At 53.4% G+C, this 20,204-nt stretch overlaps 1 protein-coding gene across 3 annotated transcripts in view; it reads left to right on the forward strand.

Annotated features, from left to right (window-relative positions):
• The window catches only part of CNTN4 (contactin 4), a 476,106-nt gene that overhangs the window by 237,025 nt on the left and 218,877 nt on the right, over nt 1-20,204 (forward strand). For all 3 annotated transcript variants that reach the window (XM_080672715.1, XM_080672714.1, XM_080672716.1), the window contains exon 3: nt 18,993-19,135. In XM_080672715.1, the coding sequence (XP_080528841.1) occupies nt 19,081-19,135 (55 nt within the window). In that variant the 5' untranslated portion in view covers nt 18,993-19,080. The remainder of the gene's footprint in view (nt 1-18,992; nt 19,136-20,204) is intronic.

A 20,204-nucleotide genomic window follows, 5' to 3' on the forward strand; every position in this document is an offset into this window, starting at 1 on the left:
TGCCAATAAGCATGTTTCTATGTTATTTCTAAGTCGTTTTCATGTACAGTGACTCCTCGATTTAAAAAAAGTGTTACTCATTTCACAAAAACATAGATTTGTGTGATAGCTGAGCTCCAACTTATGTTCAAGGTTGAAAGTCTACAGACTGCCGAAACCGGTTTGGTTCAGTGGATAGAGCGTCGGCCTGCGGACTGAAAGGTCCCGGGTTCGATTCCGGTCAAGGGCATGTACCTTGGTTGCGGGCACATCCCCAGTGGGAGGTGTGCAGGAGGCAGCTGATCGATGTTTCTCTCTCATCGATGTTTCTAGCTCTCTATCCCTCTCCCTTCCTCTCTGTGAAATATCAATAAAATATATTTAAAAAAAAAAAAAAAAAAGAAAGTCTACAGACTGGATCTATGCTCCGGCTTAGACGGGGAATCATCGCTGCTGCTAATTTCCAGGACTGCTGCTCTATTCCTTATTTTCTGTGTTCTAGTTACGTTCCCAAATTTGCTGTTTCTTAGAACAGGACTGAGTAATATAGCAAAGACGTTGAATATAATCCTGAAAAAGAAGCCGTGTCCCTCTTTGTGTCTCCACACCTCATTTTCACCCATGTGCATGTGTATTTTGCACGTCTAATTCTGACATACATACACGTAGTTTATTTTTCGTGTGTTAAAGCATATTTTGCTTCCATGTTACCGTTATGGAACACTCTGAGTTACTGTGCAATATTCTAGAAAATGTAGGTACCCTAAATATCACCAGTGTAATTGCTCCCCCTTTGTGAATGTTTCATTTCCCTGTAGCCTTAAGCTTTTGGGATTTATACCGCAGTACCTGTGACTGTTCCAAACAAAGAAGAATGTTTATCTATTTGAAGACTAGATAAAAGGCTGTGACATTTTGTTGATTCCCAGTAATTATTTCCAGAAGGATTACCCACGGAATAACAGTGAGATGGACTAATTTAGGGTGGCAGTTTATCCTTAACATTAGCATAAACCCATAGGACAGAAAACAGTCGTAGGGATAAGATTGCATTCTGCTGCTAGACCTCGGGCATCAGAGTTCTAATTTTTTGAACATTTTGCACCTTATCAGGTGAGTGCGTTAGCTGTTCCCATGAGCCCCGGCGTGCCCCATATCTGCAACATAACGCTTGGTCTTTAGAATCTGTGTCTATGGGCACTGATTTCTTGTCTTGGAAACAAAATTTGTTGTGTTGGTGTGTGTGTGTTTTTTTTTTATTTCAACATCTTTATTATTTTCTCCTTCATCTCCATCTATGATAATCTATGATAATCTATGATAATAATCTTGAGAACGAAAGTATTTGGAAATGCCCGAAGCATACATCCCCCATGAAGTTCAAACAAACTTTGACCTTTTGTCCTTCACCACGTAGGCCCCATGCAGAAATCAAGGAGGTGATCTCATTTCACAAACGTGATTTCTTTTTCTCAGTAAGGGAAAACGTAGGAAATTAATAAGGAAACATTGCCAAGCTTTGCTCCCTGGTGCTGAACGTCCGCATACTTCAGCGACTCGTTGAGAGAGGGTGTGCTTTTCCTTCCGATCGCGGCTGTGAATGAATGGGCGACAGTTTGCACCCAGAAACGCTGTTGAGCATGAATTTCCACTGCTCCCATGGCATGTGCAGCTCAGAGCTAGGAGCAGACTCAGAGCCATTCTTTTTCCCTCCTGGATCCAATAACTGCACGGAGGGAAAGTTTTCAGCCAATGCAGACCCTCTAGTAAACGGCAAAGAGGCAGAGGAAGAGGTAAGGTGCCATTGTGTGCATTGATAGCTCTGGGCTGGCTCCATAAATGATTAGCCAACATAAATGATTAGCCATTCGGTGTCTTTGCCTCCTTTCAAAAAAAAAAATTCATTTTTTAAATTGATTTCAGAGAGCAAGGAGAGGGAGAAAGAGAGACACATCAATGAAGAGAATCATTCATCAGCTACCTCCTGATGGAGCCCGCCACCCAAGCCTGTGCCCTGACCAGGAACTGAACCTTGACCTCCCGGTTCCTAGGTCGACGCTCAACCACTGGGCCATACCGGCCGGGCTCTTTGCCTCCCTTTAGGGTCATTGCCTTTCGTGACCAGCCATGAGCTGGAGGGTGAATGTGGCTGCGTTTAAAGTGCGCCGGGCATCCCAGTTGGATTACACGGGGTTGCATCATGCCGCCCGGTGCCACCCCTCTGGGTTACCGGTTAGTGCGGAGCCACGGGTCTCAGGGGCACTGAGCGGATGGCTCTTGTGACAACCAACTGAAGAACATCATGTGGCCCGAGGGCGGAGGGGAGAGAGGAGGGCGAGGGGGGGGCCCGCACCTGCTCTGCTTCCCTCGGGTCCCCGGGTGTGCTCACGCTGCCTGAAGCCACAGGGACGCCCTGGTCTTAGGAAAACGATCGGATGTTTCCGTGTGATGTGCCCATTGTCTGCAGAAAGTCTAAACATGAGTATTTTTATTTATTTATTTTTTAATATATTTTATTGATTTCTAACAGAGAGGAAGGGAGGGGGTTAGAGAGTTAGAAACATCGATGGGAGAGAAACATCGATCAGCTGCCTCCTGCACACCTCCCACTGGGGATGTGCCCGCAACCAAGGTTCATGCCCTTGACCGGAATCGAACCCGGGACCCTTCAGTCCGCAGGCCGACGCTCTATCCACTGAGCCAAACCGGTTACGGCAACATGAGTATTTTTAGACATGATGCCGTGGTGTACGTAATAACCTGCCCCGTTCCATAAACACAGCAGTTGAATAACTAATGGCAGGTCGCAACATGCTCAGGGCCTGTTCCAAGGAAAAGTGGATGTTTCCTGACATCTCCTGTCCCTTCCCAGCTTTATTATTTCATTCTCGGGGCCGACACACGTCCTGTATTTTTGCCTGATAACGGGGCAGATAAAAGGATAAAGTGGCGAGAGAGGAAACACTTGATATTAGTGGTTAATGATAATGCCTGTGATTAATGATAATGCCCGTGATGATCTCTGCGAGTGCAAAAACAAGGATACAACAAGTGACGAGTGAAGAGTACCCATTTAGCAGATGAGGAAACTCAGACTGAGGGCATTTCTCCAGTCACTCCCCAGCCAGGCCTAGAACCCCCGTCTCTGTTTTGGGGTCTGATCTCCCCACTTTGTGCCGCTCTCCTCTGGGGCTCTGAACCCGGGTAAGGGTTGTGTGTGTGAAATCCCTTGTTTGTCCGTTTAGACTCGTTTGAGCTGTGAAGGGGCTCACCTGGACGTTGGCTGAGGTACGTGGCGGCGTGGGTGAAGGGCGTCGTGGATACGGAGCCGTGGTTGGTTGTACGTCGCCTTCCTCTGTCTTTCTGGGGTGAAGCGAGGGGTGGTAAGTGCTATGAAGCCTTGTGGTCACCGATGCACCAGCACCTCCTGGGCCCACGGAGCTCCTCCGCGTCCTCTCGGGAACCTTGTTCTGCAAACAGGTCAAGAGAAGCAGATCTCTCCCTGGCGGCACGGCCCCGTGGCCAGAGCGTCAGCCGTCCGACGGAAGGGTCCCAGGTTCGATTCCGGTCAAGGGCACGTACCTCAGTTGCAGGCTGGGTCCCCGGCCCTGATTGGGGCTGTGCGGAAGGCAGCCAATCAGCTCTTCGTGTCTCTCTCACATTGATGTTTCTCTCTCTGTCTCTCCCCTTCCCTTCCACTCTAAAAGTCAATGGAAAAATATCCTTGGATGAGGGTTAACAACAACAAAAAAAGCGAAGAGAAGCAGACCTTGTTCCCACAAGGGAGCCCGAGGGGGGCAGGGCTGGCATGGAATTCCCCAGCGCCCGGCGTCATCTCCTTCCTCCTGAAACAGGAACCCCAGGAGGTGAGCTCGGAGCTAGAGGACTGCTCCCTGTTCCTGACTCGCTCTCTTACCTTTGCCACACGCAGTGTGCTCAGGGACCTGACACCACCTCTCCGACGCGTTCGGTTTCGAGCTAATTGGCAGGGAGTGGCAGGCGCCGTCACTCCCGCGGAGGCACGCACGGTGGCACCCACGCACCCCCTGTCACCTCGTTCCGAGAGCACCTGGGGCGGGACCGCGGAGGGACCGTGGAGGGATGGCCACTCTTGGGTCTGCAGAAGGAGCCTGCACCGAAGGGTGCTGCCCAGGTGTTGCCGCGGGTTTCACAAGGCATCTGAGATGGAGACGGCCCGGGGGTCCTCGCAGCTCTTCGTGTCTGAGGTCCCCGGGCCCAGCGCCCTCGGCCGCCTTACCGACACGTCTGTTATTGGCCGACTGAACACGGCGGCAGGTCGGATCGGGTGGGAGCGGTTCTTCTGGCTCAGACCGTCCAGGACGAGAGAAGTGAGACCAGGAGGGAGACGGCAGCAGCCCCGTGGCCTCCCGCCCCGGCCTCGTCTCCTGGCTGTGTGGGAGCAGTTAGGACCGCTAAGCGCCAGGTGAGCGGAGCAGGCCTGTCCTGGACCTGGCTTAAGGAGGAGAGGTGAGAAAGGAGGTGAGGGCGCAGGAGCAGACCGAGAGCAGGTGGAGGGAGGAGAGGGACGCTGCAGTGTGCTCCCGGCAGCAAACCTTCCGCAGAGAAAGAACAGACAGGAGAAGTGGCTCCCAGCACAGTCCTTAAGCTCCGGCGGCGTCTGCTTCTGCCTCCCCAAGGCCGTCCCGCCACAGCGCAGGCCGCACGGTCCCTGCACCCAGCAGTGAGCTCCAGGGACTTCTAGCCGCGAGGGGGTCGGCCCCAGCGTTTCCGGGAATCAGACCTGTGAGCATCAGGGAACGCCTGGGTGGAAGGTGCAAATGGAGGGCAGTTCCTCTTAAAAGGCCGAGGAGTGGAGGAAGCAGGAGGCCGGCTCGGGGACCCAGTGGGACGGAGGGTGGCCGTCCAGGAGACTGGGAGCGGGGCTGGAGAAGCCGCTGGAAACGGAGCGGCTCGGGACAGTCTCAGAGGGAGGCGGAGGGAGTGGGCGCCGAGACGAGCTCCCTTCTTGCCTCTGCCCCTCACTCACCGCGTGTTCCTGGGGGTCAGTCCACCTCCTCGGGAGGCAGGTGTCAACCTAGACGGCCAGTGCCCAACAGGAAGGCCGCGCGTCCTCTGGCGGTGACCTCGGGCAGAGCGCGGATCTTACAGGTCTGGGTCGATGACCACGTGAGGGGTTGAACATCACATGAGCTAGCTGACTTGTGTTTGGGAACCACGTGTTTTCACATCATTTTTTTTTTTAATCTTTATTGTTGTAAGTATTACATGTGTCCCCTTCTTCCCCCCATGGGCCCCCTCTAGCCCATCCCCGACCCCCACCCCAGGCCTCCACCACCCTATGGTCTGTGTCTTTGGTCGATCACTTCCCATCCACCCACCCCCGCCTTCCCTCTGAGATTCCATGTTTCCATGTCTCTGGACGTATTTGTTCATCAGTTTATGTTGTTCATTAGATTCCACATGAGTGAGACGATGTGGTACTTGTCTTTAGAAGAGTCGTCGTCACCCTGGATGCTCACGGGAGGGAGAGGACGGAGGACTGAAATCTCTGGGCCTTGTGAGCTGGGGTTCTGTGTCCCAGCGAACACTCCCTCCTGCTGGGACCCACACTGCCCACAGTGAGGCATTGCTCTTGGATGACCGGGGGAGCTATTTCTCTTTGTTCTCCCGGCTTTTTTTTGTTGAATTCATTTCCTATGATCAGTTTGGCCACCCTTCCCAAGAACAAGACCATGGAAAGCAAAGTTAAGATCTGGAAACAGCCCATGAGCAGATGAGTGCATAAAACAGCTGTGGTACATTTACACCATGGAATACTAGGCAGCAGTAAAAAAGAAGGATCTCTTACGCTTTGAGACAGCGTTGAGGGACCTGGAGAGTATCATGCTAAATGAAATGAGCCAGTCAGAGAAAGACAAGCATCACATGATCTCACTCACATGTGGAATCTAATGAACAAAATAGATCCAGAGACATGGAAGCCTGGAACAGACTGAGAAATCTCAGAGGGAAGGGGGGGTGAGGGTGGGTGGGACATGATCAACCCATAGACACAGACATGGATGCGTAGCCCATGGACACAGACATGGATGCATTACCCATGGACACAGACATAGATGCATAGCCCATGGACACAGACATAGGTGCATTACCCATGGACACAGACATGGATGCGTAGCCCACGGACACAGACATGGATGCATTACCCATGGACACAGACATAGATGCATAGCCCACGGACACAGACATAGATGCGTAGCCCATGGACACAGACATAGATGCGTAGCCCACGGACACAGACATAGATGCGTAGCCCATGGACACAGACATAGATGCGTAGCCCATGGACACAGACAATAGGGTGGTGAAGGCCTGGGATGGGAGGTGGGTGTGGGCTAGAAAGGGTCAATGGGGGAAAAGAGGGGACATATGTAATACTTTCAACAATAAAGAGTTTTAAAAAAAAAAGTTCTGGACAAAGGGCTGCCTTAAAATAACTGCCAACACCCCATGTATTCATTATTCCTCACCACAAGAAAAAAAAATATATATATACATACACTGAGTAGCCATACATACACTCAGTGTATATCCTATATAATAAAAGGCTAATATGCAAATTGTCCCCTCGACCAGGAGTTCGACCAGCAGGCAGGCTGGCCAACTGCTCATGTCCCCTCCCCCTGGCCAGGATGGCTGGACCCCACCCATGCACGAATTCATGCACCGGGCCTCTAATATATATATACACACACATACATATACTGAGTGGCCAGATTATTATGTGTTCAGAGATCATAATAATCTGGCCACTCAGTGTATATATCAGCTTTGGTTTCTAAAATGAGCCTAATGAGGTTTAGCAATTTCTCCCGGGGGATCCGACGTCAAATGTGATGGTTTCCAGCTCAGAGGGAGAAACGGGGAGGAGCCAAAAACCAGTAACAGTATCTGTCAGATGTTTTGGGGAGATTCATGTCAGAAAAGATGAGGAGGGGAAGCATATGAGAAGCAGGGTTTAGGCTAATTCTGCTGAATTTTAGAAATAGAGAAAATTCTTATTTCTGCAAATACGGATCACCGGAAGCCGCCCTTAACGGAATTATTTCTTTCCGTTTCCCTGTTTTCTATTAAACCAGTGGCGGAGAACAGAGTTAGAGTCGACGCAAGAATGCTTCCTTCCACTTAGGAAGAGTCGGTCTGCCTTGCACTGAGCGGGGCCTTGGAATACTGCTTGGTTATATTAACACAGCTGTTCCTTCCATCCCTCGAGTTTCTGTCCCCCAGTCAGTCATGTGGTGTCCCTCTCGCAGAGGGTCCCTGAGGCGACCTGAGACACAGCCCGAGCCTGCAATGCTATGCCAGGGAAGTCAGGACACACGTCAACTTTTTATTTTCTACATTTGAAAACCCGTCTTGAAACTTGCTGCTGAAAGGTAGTGAGGGGCTGGCAGGCGATAAAATAACAGCCTGAACTGGGTGGGCATGGCCTTGAACAGCCAGGGGATCGGCTTTCTGTTAGATCTTCCTTTTGTTCTTTGCCACGTCTCTGAAACAGCCTAGTCTAAGCTAACAGGTAAGAGAATTGCAACATGTTCATTTACCAGTGGCATGACCAGACCGCTCATTGAAGGAGGAAGTTAGATGTCATAAAAAAATACACACGCACACACACACACACACACATACACACACACACACACACATATACACACACACACACACAAATACATAGGATTACAGCTATTCCGATTTTCATATTTCCTCCTGTCTTTGCGTAGATCTCACGTTTCATTGCAGAGAGTTTGCTGCGATAGTAAATAAGCAATTTCGGGGAAACCTGCATGCTGTATTTTTAGCTCACAGGAAGTACAGCGTTCCGGCTTTGTTTTCTTCTTTATTAAGAAAGGCAGAGTAAGCTTGCGTGGTTTTCATACCTGCATTCTACTCAGCAGTCCAATTTTAATGGAGTGCAACCAAGTAACAGCATCGACAATACAGACTGCAGTTGGCGTCCAGTTGTTCTTTCTTCTTTTCACATAATTTTTCTTCCGGCCACTGTGTCTTCGATGAGCAAACTCCCATGAATTTTGAATTTGCTCTGGAAACGATGTGGGAAACCATAAGTGTGGCCTCTGCGCTGGTATAAGATGTGCACCACAGTTATTTCAAGGAATGTAGCTCCCCTGGCATAAAAACAAACAAAAATAATTTTTTAAGTCTGATTCTTGCCCGGCTGGTGTGCCTCAGTGGTTGAGCGCCATCCAATGCACTAAGAGGTCAATGGTTCGATTCTCGGTCAGGGCACATGCCTGGGTTTTGCAGGCTCAATCCCCAGGAGGGGGGGCGTGCAGGAGGCAGCCAGTCGGTGTTTCTCTCTCCCTCTCTCTTCCTTTCTCTCTAAAAATCAATAAATATTTAAAGAAGAAGTCTGATTCTCAGACTAGGAAATGATGGCTGAAGCATGAGCTTTATTTTGAAATAATTAGAGACTTAGGAAAGTGACAGAAAGTGGCCCAGCATTCCCACCTGCCCTTCAGGATTGCTCTCGCGGTGCTCACCTCACACAGAACCATCAGGCAGCCGTGGAAACCGGGACGTTGACATCGGTACCATGCAGTCAACCAAAGAGCAGACCTCTCACAAAGTCACCAGTTCTGTTAGGGTTTGGCCGGTGACTCAGACTGTGAAAGAAATCACAACTGAACGAAGAGATGCAGAGAGGAAGTGTATTTTACTTTCCAAGAGAGGAACAGGCTAGTGTATTGCTAGTCAATACAGGGCAGGGGATAAAGGGCGGCTTTCTCTTTTAAGCAGAGGCTGTTGCTAAGCAACAATGAAGGGAGGGGAATTCTGTTGAAGTTGAGCATATACCAGGGGGAGTTGTCTTGAAAAGTTACAGTGTGTTTGCTTTCCAAGAGACAGTCTGACAGATGTCCTAGGGTGATGTCTTATTAGTATTTTTCCCAAGCCTGTAAAACATGCTTAGAGCAAAACTTATGAAGAGTTCAAAGGAGGCTTGTTTGAAGGGGAGGAGGGAAGGGAATTTTCTACTAACTAGAGACTTCTTGGTGGGCATTATCCCTGAGTTCTAAAAACAGCAGGGAGGAGGGGGATGCAAAAATGTAGCCTTGAGAGTAGCTTATCTTGTCCCGCAGTTTGCACAGAGGGACTGTTTGAACCAGAGGAGCTAGCAATCTTGGGGTTTAATTGCCAGGGGCTTCTCATAAATTGGTGGAAGGCCACAGCAAAGAAAAAGAAAGGCCTGTTTCCTGAACTTACAAGTTTTCTGCCAAAGCCCTGTTTCTGTGGGAGCAGCTAATCCACAATCCGGCATCGCGAGCAGCACTCATTTCTCCTCCCTGCCCTGTGAGCCCTGACACTTCCTTCGTCTCCCCTGCCTTTGGTTGGACTCGTTTGAAGATACTGGTCAGTTAGGCCAGTGGTCGGCAAACTCTTTAGTCAGCAGAGCCAAATATCAACAGGACAAGGATTGAAATTTCTTTTGAGAGCCAAATTTTTTAAACGTAAACTTCTTCTAACGCCACTTCTTCAACATAGACTCGCCCAGGCCGTGGTATTTTGTGGAAGAGCCACACTCAAGGGGCCAAAGAGCCGCATGTGGCTCGCGAGCCGCGGTTTGCCGACCACTGAGTTAGGCTATGGAATCTTACTCAGCTGTCAGATGTTTTCTCAGTTACTCTGAGTCTGGGCATCGTTGGCAAAGAGACTCCAGAAGAACACCATGCCCCCCTCACCGCACCACATCCGAGGCTGCACGGGGCCAGTCTGACTGCCCCCGGCGCTGCTGCCCTGGTCGCTTGGTTACGAAGGAATTGGCTCCGTCTCTGGCTGCCAAGTGCCTGCTTCCCCCCGCCTTGGCTTTAGACAAAAGATGCATGTTTCTTCTTAACGTACTAAATACTGTAAACTCCTTGCATTCTTTTATGCCTCAGTTTCCCTGACTAAAAATTGCTGTAATAGAACCCAACCCTCATCGGGGTGGAGGATTACCACACCGTCCCCCGGAGCTTCTCGGGGAGAAGCCACTTTGTAACTGGAAGTGATCGCCCTGTGGCATTTTCAGTGAGAACATAAATAGAACGGTTACAAGGAGATGGCAAGCCTGTGTTCATTTCACACCCAGAGCGACAGGGCCATCTGCTTTGCGCGTTCCAGGCCGGGCCTGAAATCTGGATCTCTCTGCACCAGCTAGCATTTGCCCGACTTGCCCTGAATCAGCCTCACTAAAAAAAGACCTCAGATGTCACATGTGCCTCTTTCAGCTGCTAAACTAACTAGATGGATAACGGCTCATCGATGATGAGGGCAATAGGGGAACTTTTTCTAAACTGTCACGTGGACCATCTCTGCCTTTTCCCACAGGCGGAGGGTAGGCTGTGACCGCAGGCCCTATGCCGTCATTTCGTACAGCCGGGGGTGGGAGAGGTCCTCAGCGTTATGTCCTCAGACTCTATTGATTGTGAGAGAGACTTCTGATAAGACAGCCCGTGTGAAGGTTGGTTTATGGTGCCAACCGTTTTGTATGCATTAGCTCATGTCCTTCATAAACTCCCAAAGGAGAGGTGGCAATAGCTCCGGTGTACGGCCAAAAAGTGGAGCATCAAAAAGAACTGTTCGGCCCTAGCCAGTTTGGCTCCAGGGATAGAGTGTCAGCCTGCAGACTGAAAGGTCCCGGGTTTAATTCAGGTCAAAGGGCATATGCCCCGGGGGCGTGCAGGAGTCAGCCAATCAGTGATTCTCTCTCATCTTTGATGTTTCTATCTCTCCCTCTCCCTTCCTCTCTGAAATCAATATCCTATTAATGAATATCCTATTAATAAATATCCAATATGCAAATCAACCGAACGGTGAAACAACCAGTCACTGTGACGCACACTGACCACCAGGGGGCAGACGCTCAACTCAGGAGCTGCCCCCTGGTGGTCAGTGCGCTCCCACCGGGGGAGCACCGCTCAGCCAGAAGCCGGGCTCACGGCTGGCGAGCACAGCGGCCGGGGCAGGAGCCTCTCCCGCCTCTGCAGGAGGGCTAAGGACGTCCCTCTGCCGGCGTAGGCCCGCTCCCCACGGGGAGTCAGTGGGACATCGCCCGAGGGCTCCGGACTGCGAGAGGGCGCAGGCCGGGCTGAGGGACCCTACCCATGCACGGACGGATTTTGTGCACCAGGCCTCTAGTATATACAGATATAAGAGAACTGTCTTGAAACAAGTCAGGGATTGGCTTGACGTAGTTCAAGCAACGAGATGTGAGCTGAGTTCAGTATCCGAAGGCCACGGACACCTGGACTCCCCTGCTGCGCGTCCCGGTTGTTCCTGCCCCGCCCCTCTGCGTCCGTGGGATTGACTCCCCGGTGGGATAACACGAGCCCCGGGCTGGTAGCCCGCGTTTGCCTCCCTCACGGCTGGGTCATGTGTCCCTTCAGTGACTAGAATCTGTGAGCGAAGGACGGATTATGGAAGGCGCCCGCCCTTCCATGGCCGCCCATAGCTGGCCCACTTCTGTCTGCGGCCTCGTTTCTGCTTCCGAGGACGCGGACCCCAAGGCGGAGGCCAGCGGATACCTGCCCGCGCTCGGCAGGCCGCGCGATGATGAGTAGACTCGTGGCTTCACTCCCCACGGCACGCATCCAAGCGGATTCTCCAAGGCGTGTGGCTCTTGCCACTTTAAATCCGACCCCTCATATATTAGGCATTCGAGTGTGTTGTGCTAACCTTAAGCTCTTCTTTAGTTTAGGTGATTAAAAAATGCCTGTTGCTGCCTCGATGTGCACCACGCTTCATTAACGGTGATTTATGGGGGAGTTCAGCGGAATTGGCACACGGCAGCTCGCCAGTGGGCAGCAGGACACAAACGTGACAGCGTTGCTAAACCTCCTCTCCGGCTCCGGTGCGGGAGGCGACAGGGTTTGCAAAGTCTCCCTCCCAATAGCCGGAAATGGGGCCGAGGCTGGAGTCCCTGAGCCGTGTCCTTGCTCCCACATCCTCTCCGTCTGCCTCCTGTGACGCTCAGGACAGACGCCGGGGGTGGGGGGGGGCCCGGGGGTCCACCGTGGGTGCAGTGTGCTTCCTGCAGCCACCTGTCCCCGGAAGCCGCTATCCCTTCCCGAGCTCCCCGACTCCATCCCTGCTCAGCTGCTTCTGGCGGAATCCAGTCAGACACAGTGTCCCTTACACGCCGTCCAGCAGCCCCTCACCATCACGGTCCCTTTGCTGAACAGGAAAGTAAGGCCAACCGAGGTCAAATGACTCGCCCAAGGTCAACAGCTATAAACGGTGGAGCTGGGATTTAAACGAGCTTGTTTTCAACCACCAGAGGGAAGGCAGGGACATTTTTGTTTTCCTTGCAAACCATAATGTTGCTGTCCTGTCTACTTGACATGCTACTTGGAGAAGATCAGGGACGCCCTGGGGCTAAGCAGAAAAGGGGATCCCCCTCAATTAGCATTGGGTTCCCAGGACTGGGAAGGAGGGGGGTGCCCGCTCTCTCCCTTCTCCAGCTGTGAATGGCGTTTGTTCTTGTTTTCCCAGTAATCAGGGGGTGACATTCTGCAGAAAGGACGGGGTCTCTGAGAAATGGCTAAACAAGAGGGAACCCTGTGTATTTGGTACATACAACAGTTGCGTGTGGTGCTAATGAGCCTGCGTCGTGCCTGTTTGGGGGGATTGCCATAAAGTGGTTACACGTGTGTGCTCTGCGGCTATGCTGTCGGGGTTCATCGCGGGGCTGACGGAAACGTCTCACATCCTAACCACCACATATTGCCCCTCCACGGAAGGAGGGGGGCATCAGGGCCTTAAAGGGGTCTCAGTGTAAACGCTCTTGACAGGAACACTAACTTGAATAGTCAGGAGTCGTCTCTGCCCAGCTGAGTCGCCATGCCCTTGTGGGCACAGCCCTTGACCTTGAATCTAAATTCTGCATCTTCCCATTTGAATAATGGGCATTCAGTACCTGTCTGTGGACGGACTGAGCACCGAGATTTGACGGCATGCCATTTTCCATCAGAATGATGGACAGGCTGCTTTCCCAGGAAGAACTTCTCTCTTGCTTTCGGTTCTGTTCACAGCTCCCCCCCGCCGCGACTGACGGCGCCCCTCCAGAGTTCATCGCAGGCTTAGAAAACGCTCTCTCCTCTGTTCGGCAGGGAGCTGGGGGCGATCCCTTTTCGACCTCCAGCCTGAGGAACGGCTGCATCCTAAACAGACCCAGCAAGAAAGCGGTGTTCTCGCTGTCCTTGCACGGAGAGGGCGAGAGCGTACTCCCAGTCGCGTGCCACACGGGAAGTCTGCATGGACGCCAGGGATGCGCCACCCCTGACGGGGCCTCCTCTCCGCCCCCGCGCTGTCCTCTGCGCGGTGAACACTGCACTTCTGCTCCCTGGCACCCGGCGTCCCTTCAGCAGAAGGCTGGAAAGCAGAGAGCAGTCACCCTCAGACTTCGTCCCGCTTTAAAAGACAGTGTTTCCAAGGGGTCACCAGTTCCGTCCCCATCAGGGCTCATGCCACGGTTGCAGGCTCGGTCCCCAGCAGGGGGCGTGCAGGAGGCGGCTGATGGATGATGTTTCTCTCTCATCCATGTTTCTCTCTCTCTTTCTCCCTCCCCCTCGCTCTCTATAAATCAATAAAAATATTTTTAAGAAGACGCAGTGTTTTGCTCACATTCCTGTCAAAAGCATGAACACAGAAAACTATGCAACTTTAAAAATACGAAGACAACCACATGGTCACAGGTTCTGCGTGTCGCGGTTCAGTCATCTATTCCAGAGGAGACTCAGCCAACAAATCAAGAGAAGACTGCCCGGCCGGTGTGGCTCCAGGATTGAGTGCCCGCCTATGAACCAGGAGGTCACAGTTCGATTCCCAGTCCAGGCACGTGCCTGGGTTGCTGGCTCGATCCCCCGTGTGGGGCGTGCAGGAGGCAGCCCATCAATGATCCTCTCTCATCATGGATGTTTCTCTCTCTCTCTCTCTGTCTCCCTTCCTCTCTGAAATCCATAAAAAAAAATTTTTTTTTAAGAGAAGGTAGAGACTTGGAAGGGCAGCAGTGGAAGAATTAGGAAAGAGCATTAAGAGCAAAGACGTATCATCAGAGACCAAGGCCAAGACCATCCACACCCTCCTGTTCCCAATCACTGTGTACGGATGTGAAGCTTGGGCAGTGAACTAGGCTGACCGAAAATAATGGATTCATGTTGGAGGAGGGCTCCATGGATGCCATGGACCATCGGGAAGACACGCAAGTGGGTCCTAGAGCCGGTGAAACCTGAACCCTCCTGGAGGCAGAAATGACAACACGGACGCTGTCCGACTTCAGGCGCGTCCCGGGAGGCAGGCTCTTTGGAAAAGACAATGATGCTCGAACAACAGGAGGAAGGAGAACAAGAGCGAGACCAACATGGACGGGCAGGCTCCGTTACAGGAGCCGTAGGTGTGAGCCTGCAGGGGCCGAGCCGGGCTGCGAGGACGGGACACGGAGGACATCGCTCATTTATAGGGTCACCAGGAGTCGGAGCCGACTCAACAGCCCATAACAGCGTCGTGGGGAAAGGAGCCCAGTGCCTGAAGCACAAAGACATCGATTCGAATGCTGGCCCTGTTGCTTTCTAGATGCTTGACCTTGGCCAAGCTCCATCGCCTCTCCCAGTCTAATTCCCAAGGCTCTAATTTTATAGAGGATAGTGGTGCTCGACTTGGGGGTCGCCAGGAAGTTCAAATGGAAAAGCCCACAGGTAGGTCCACGGAAGAGATTCATTGATGGCATCTTTTCACCTGTGTATTAACTATTGCCTGCCTACCCTGTCCCACACACACTCCACACACCTATTGAACATCAATGCAAAAAGCAAAGATTCCATCCTTGTATCAAGTCTGAAATCTACTGGTGTGGAGTGGGGGGGGCGGTGTTGCTTGTATCATTTGACCTTCACACACATGGGAGGAAGAGGGTGGTGGCCCCCAATCTGCCGATGCGCCAACAGGTTGATAAAAATTCAGCTGCTTTCTCCATGCCAGTGAACTTGTGGCCAAACCAGGAAGAAAGCACGCGGTACCGTGACCCGGTCCAGAGCTCTCCGCTCAATCCCGCTGCCCTGAGCCCTTGAAAGACGGGTTCCTAAGGCGAGTGCACTTGGTAATGAGATGTCAGTAACCTGTGGACCGAGGAGAAGGCAAAGGGGGCAGGCACCTAGTGTGTGTGTCGGGGATTCCATTTAAAGCGGGTCTATGTGGGGAAACCCACTGTGCCAGGTCCTGCCCACGGTGACTCATTCCCCCCACTCCTCTCGACCTTGAGACTCAAGTCCAAGTTCTCTGTCTCTTTTTTTTTATGTTTTGTATTGACTTCAGAGAAGAAGGGAGAGGGAGAGAGACATAGAAACATCAATGAGGAGAGAGAATCATGGATCAGCTGCCTCCTGCAGGCCCGCTACTGGGGATGGAGCTTGCAACCCGGGCATGTGCCCTGACCGGGAATTGAACCACGACCTCCTGGTTCATAGGTCGACACTCAATCACGGAGCCACGCCAGCTGGACTCAAGTCCAAGCTCTTAAACCGACACCCAAGGCTGGTGGGGACCCGGCCCCGACCGAGGCTGCTGTGCTGTTCCATCCTGAGCAGAGCTCCCTGCTCATGCCCCCCTGTGCATTCTCCCTGAACCCTCTAAGTTCCCAGCTTCGTGCCTGTGTGTTGTGCTTTCTCCCGTTTATCCTCTAAGGCTCAGCTCCGCCTGTCAGCCCCGGGCCTGCCCCACCCACACGGCTCGGCAGGTGATGTTCCTGTGTGTGCGTAGGACCAGGTGCTCCCGAAGCTCATTGCGTGCCCTGCCCCGTGTGCCAGGACCGGTGGGGCAGGCCCTCCCACCGGGTGAACGGTGAACTCTGTTCCCTCTGCACCCCCAGCTCCCGACACCCCTCCTGCCACACAGGAAGCGCACCCACTTACTTGTGGGACCGAATTAGAGCTCTGTGGGTGCCAGCAGGATGTTTCCCTAGCGGCATGCTGAAACCCACGATCCCAGGATCAGACCCTGGTGCAGGTTCTGGAAGCCAGGTGCTTAAGGGGGACGGGGGGGGGGGGGGGCGGGGCACGCTTGTCTGAAAGCGTGCACGCGGGGCCTTGAGCAGGACGGTCGGTGTCAGCATCCTGAGAAGGCTGGAGGCTGCGGGCTTTGCTCCGGGCTTTGCTCCGGGAAGCAGTGGGTGAAGACAGACCGAAGCGCTCTCGGTCATCCATCTCCCGCCCAGCCAGACGCGGCCGCCAGGTCCTGCCCACCGTGCGGCCGCCGCCCAGGATTTACGGGTCTCCCTCCGGGCTCGGCCTCCGCTTTAGTGCTGAGCACAGTACCTTCTGCACCGTCCAGGGGAGATCCCCGACGGCCATAACTCTGGGCTCCCCCACAGCTTCCCTCTGGCTCTGGCAGAAAAACCGAAATTAGGAAACTTGGCGTCCTGCCCCACGAGACCCCACGAGACCCCACGAGACCCATACGTCTTCGCTCCCTCAGAGCACCCGCTGCTCTGCTTCCGCAGCCGCGAGACAGATGACCGATGGCCGTCAGCACCCCGATCCCTCTCTCCGGGAAGGGCCCCCCCCCCCCCCCCCCCCCCGCTGAGTGTAAAGGAAGGCGAGGGCTCAGGAATTCCTTGCTCCCGGAAAATCTCCCGCTCCGAACAGGGCGCATGTCGCATCACCGGTTAAATCTTTATTGTGGAGCCGGGCCCCCCTCTGAGCTCCTTTTAATTGCTTCACGGAACGACTTACCGCTGTAGACCCACCCGGGGTGTGGGGTGACATTTACCTCACAAAATGAATGATGAATACCCTGCTCATCGGCTGAAGGCGTTAATGGATTTCATTGATCCGCGCGTCCCTTCCCTCTGAAAGGCCTTGTCGCCACCTGTGTCAGGAGAGGTGGGGACATCCTCGGTTAGAGACCCCCCCCTCCCAGGCCTGCAGCCGCCCCGAGGGGCCCGTCCCTCCCAGCACAGACGCATCGGCTTTCTCAGACGCGGAGCTACCCGAGGGCTCAAGGCCAGCGCTCTGCGGATGAGTCCCTTCCGGTTGGCTTCCCAGCGACCACGCCCCATAAGTCAGCCCAGAGCCCTAGAGCAGTGGTCAGCAAACTGCGGTTTGCCGCTCTGTTGACTAATGAGTTTGCCGACCACTGGACTAGACTAAATGTTACCGTGTAGTTGGAAGCTGTGAGGATGAGGCAATTGTGGCATATTGTGTGCAAAGAGGTAAAGGGTAGTATATGACAGTGGTCGGCAAACTCATTAGTCAACAGAGCGGCAAACCGCGGCTCGGGAGCCGCATGTGGCTCGCGAGCCGCGGTTTGCCGACCACTGCCCTAGAGGGACGAGCTTGCCTGGGTCCGTGTTTTCCCGGAGACTGTGCTCACTCACAGCAGCCTCCTCTTGCATGGGGGTGAGACAGGGAGCCCCAGGCCACTGTTGTTAGAGGCAAAAATAGAACACTGGGGACTAGCTATGGTTATGGGAAATATTCATGATGCTCCGTTAACCATGATTGCCTTGTGTTGGTCAAAGAAAGGACAGTCTAACCTGGCTGGCCGTTGTAAGACCCCTGGACCTGGGAGTCAACCTTGGACCTGGGAGTCAACCTTGGTCCTGGGAGTCAACCTTGGAACGTGGTCCATCTCATTCAAGAAGTGCCTATTATCATGGAAAGATGAACAACCTCGTTGCCCAAGCAATGGCGCCCCTCCCCAGCCCACATTGCCTACTCCCCACGCATGTAATCCCTGCTTCCCTCTGTAACATGTGTCCTTCTACCCCATATAAGCACCTGGCTTATGGTGGGGGGCAGAGTGGATTCTGTGGCTGACCTGCTGCCCTCCCATGCTGCCGGCAATACTGGAATGATGGTTCATCTGACCCAACCCTGTCTCTGCGTAATTGGCTCAGACAGTGGCAGGCAGCCCGGACCCATGGGTTGTCCAGTTTCACTATCAACCTTAGCACACGGGGACCGTGTAAGAAGCGGCACGATCCAGCATTTGGTGAGGTTGTGAGTCTCCGGGGGGTTCCATTAACTGAACCATGTGGTTTCCCATGAAACCCCCGTGAGAGGGAGGCGGGGTGGGTGCCCAGCCAGGGCCTGCAACCAGCGACAGCCACCGTTGTACGGAGAGCTCCAGGCGTGGGTCCTGGATTTCTGGCCTCTCTGACGCACTGCTCCTCTCTCTGCCCCCTGGAAACTCATCTCCTCTGTGACGTGTCCCCGGCCAGAGAGTCCCCTCCTTCCTCCGTAGTGGCGTAGAGCACACCTGTGTTATGAATCAGACGATGAAGCCCTTGAGGACAGAGCCGGTCCAGGGCCCCCCCAAGTGTCCGACGAGCACGAGGTGCTCCTTCAACGTGAGGGGTGTAGACGGGGGTGGGGTGGGTGGAGGGCGCAAAGGCAGCAAGTCCTGTTTACCTGAGGCCCTGTCCCAAACCCTCGGCACCTGAGGACACTGGGCCTTGTTTGTTCGCACCGTGCTCATAAGATATTTTGAGCCCGGCCGGTGTGGCTCAGTGGGTGAGCACTGACCTATATGAACCAAGAGGTCACGTTCAATTCTCCGTCAGGGAACATGCCCGGGTTGCCGGCCAATCCCCAGTAGGAGGCGTGCAAGAGGCAGCCGATCCATGATTCTCTTTCATCATGGATGTTTCTATCGCTCTCTCCCTCTCCCTTCCTCTCTCTGAAATCAATAAAAACACATTTAAAAAAAAAATAGTTGGTCCCCTGCTTTGGGGTTGGTTCACGTCCAATCAGAAGTCACTCTTCTCTTCCTGGGGATGCCTGGTCTCGGGTCGCCACCTCCTAGTGTTTGGCAGAGAGAACAGGAGAGACACCGCCCCCTGTGTCTAATGTGACAGGCTTCTGTATGGTCTAATAGCACGTTTGCACAAGTGCGTTTTATTTGCATGCACGTCAGCATCCGTTGCAGAGCCCAGGAGAAGTATTCCTGCATCTCATTGCCGTGTCTCCTCTTTCCCGCAGATCAAAGGTTGAACGAAACTTAAAAAGAAGCAGCCATTCTCTTCACTTGTTGTTGGACTCGAAACTCCTTTGACCTCGGAAACTGAAGATGAGGTTGCCATGGGAACTGCTGGTCCTACCATCGTTCACGTTGTGCCTTGCAGGTAGCGTGTCATTTTTAAACTTTCTGATTTAAAAAGCGCCAGTGTATTTCACACTAATTCAAACGCCTGCCGTCGCTTCAGATGGCAGCGATGGGATCTCGAGCGTGCTCGGCTCTCGGCGAACCCAGGCCGCTGCCTTTCAAGGCCCTTTTGCTGATGGGCTGTGAGTGGCTCTTTTCATGGTGTGGTAGCCAAGGCCGGGCGTTGAGGTTCCGCCCGTCTGCCGGGTCCTTTTAGAGTCACTCGAAGCATTGTTCAGTTTGAAAGCTGTTATTTCGCTCATCCCGGTGCTCAGTGCAGAGATGCTGAACTGGGCAAGGAAACTGTTGTCACAGTCAAGGGTGCTGCGGGCGCTGGCTGGTGCGCGTGGGGGGCGGCTGTCGGTCTGGGAGCTCTTCCCGCATCTTCATTGCCACCACTCCATGGCTGGGTTCCCACGCTCTCTTTTTCGTTTCGACGCCCATCTAGGCGAGCAGGAGCCAGAGAGCGTGAGACAGCGGATCTTACCCTGTACTCACAGTCCGCTCCTAAACAGGACTTTCCAGAGTTCAAACACGCTGTCGGCGGTGGCTTTCTCGGGTTCCGGAAGGTGTGAGACCACCAGGGGGCGTCCGTTCGGGATTCCAGCGGTGTGCATCCTGCAAGGCGGGGGGTGGGGGGGTGGGGGGGGCTGGCGTCCTGGTTGCGGCAGGCGGGCATCTTTCCAGGGCTGTGGGAAGGTGTGTGGTTGACCTGCTTTGGAATTCGGAATGCGGAGTCCAGGAGGGATACCTGCCACCCATTTGCATCTTTACAAGGTAAAACGAAAGGGGCTTTGGGATCACCGTTACCCTGATTCGTGCCTTCACTCAGATGGTGTCACTGAGTCACTCCCCTGCAGGGAACCAGCTCCCTGAGAGGAACTGGGAATGTAACCCGAGGAGACAGACAGCCACCGCCCTCGCGCCGTTCCGTTAGCTCGGTTCTGTGCTGTGTAGACGGTCAGCTTCGTGTAGCGAATGATTCGCCATTATTACGTGATCCAGGGTCCCCGTGTCCGTCCCAGCGTGCATGGCTCCCTCACACCAAG

The sequence above is a fragment of the Plecotus auritus genome (genome assembly GCF_963455305.1).
Source record: "Plecotus auritus genome assembly, chromosome: 6".
Lineage (NCBI taxonomy): Eukaryota > Metazoa > Chordata > Mammalia > Chiroptera > Vespertilionidae > Plecotus > Plecotus auritus.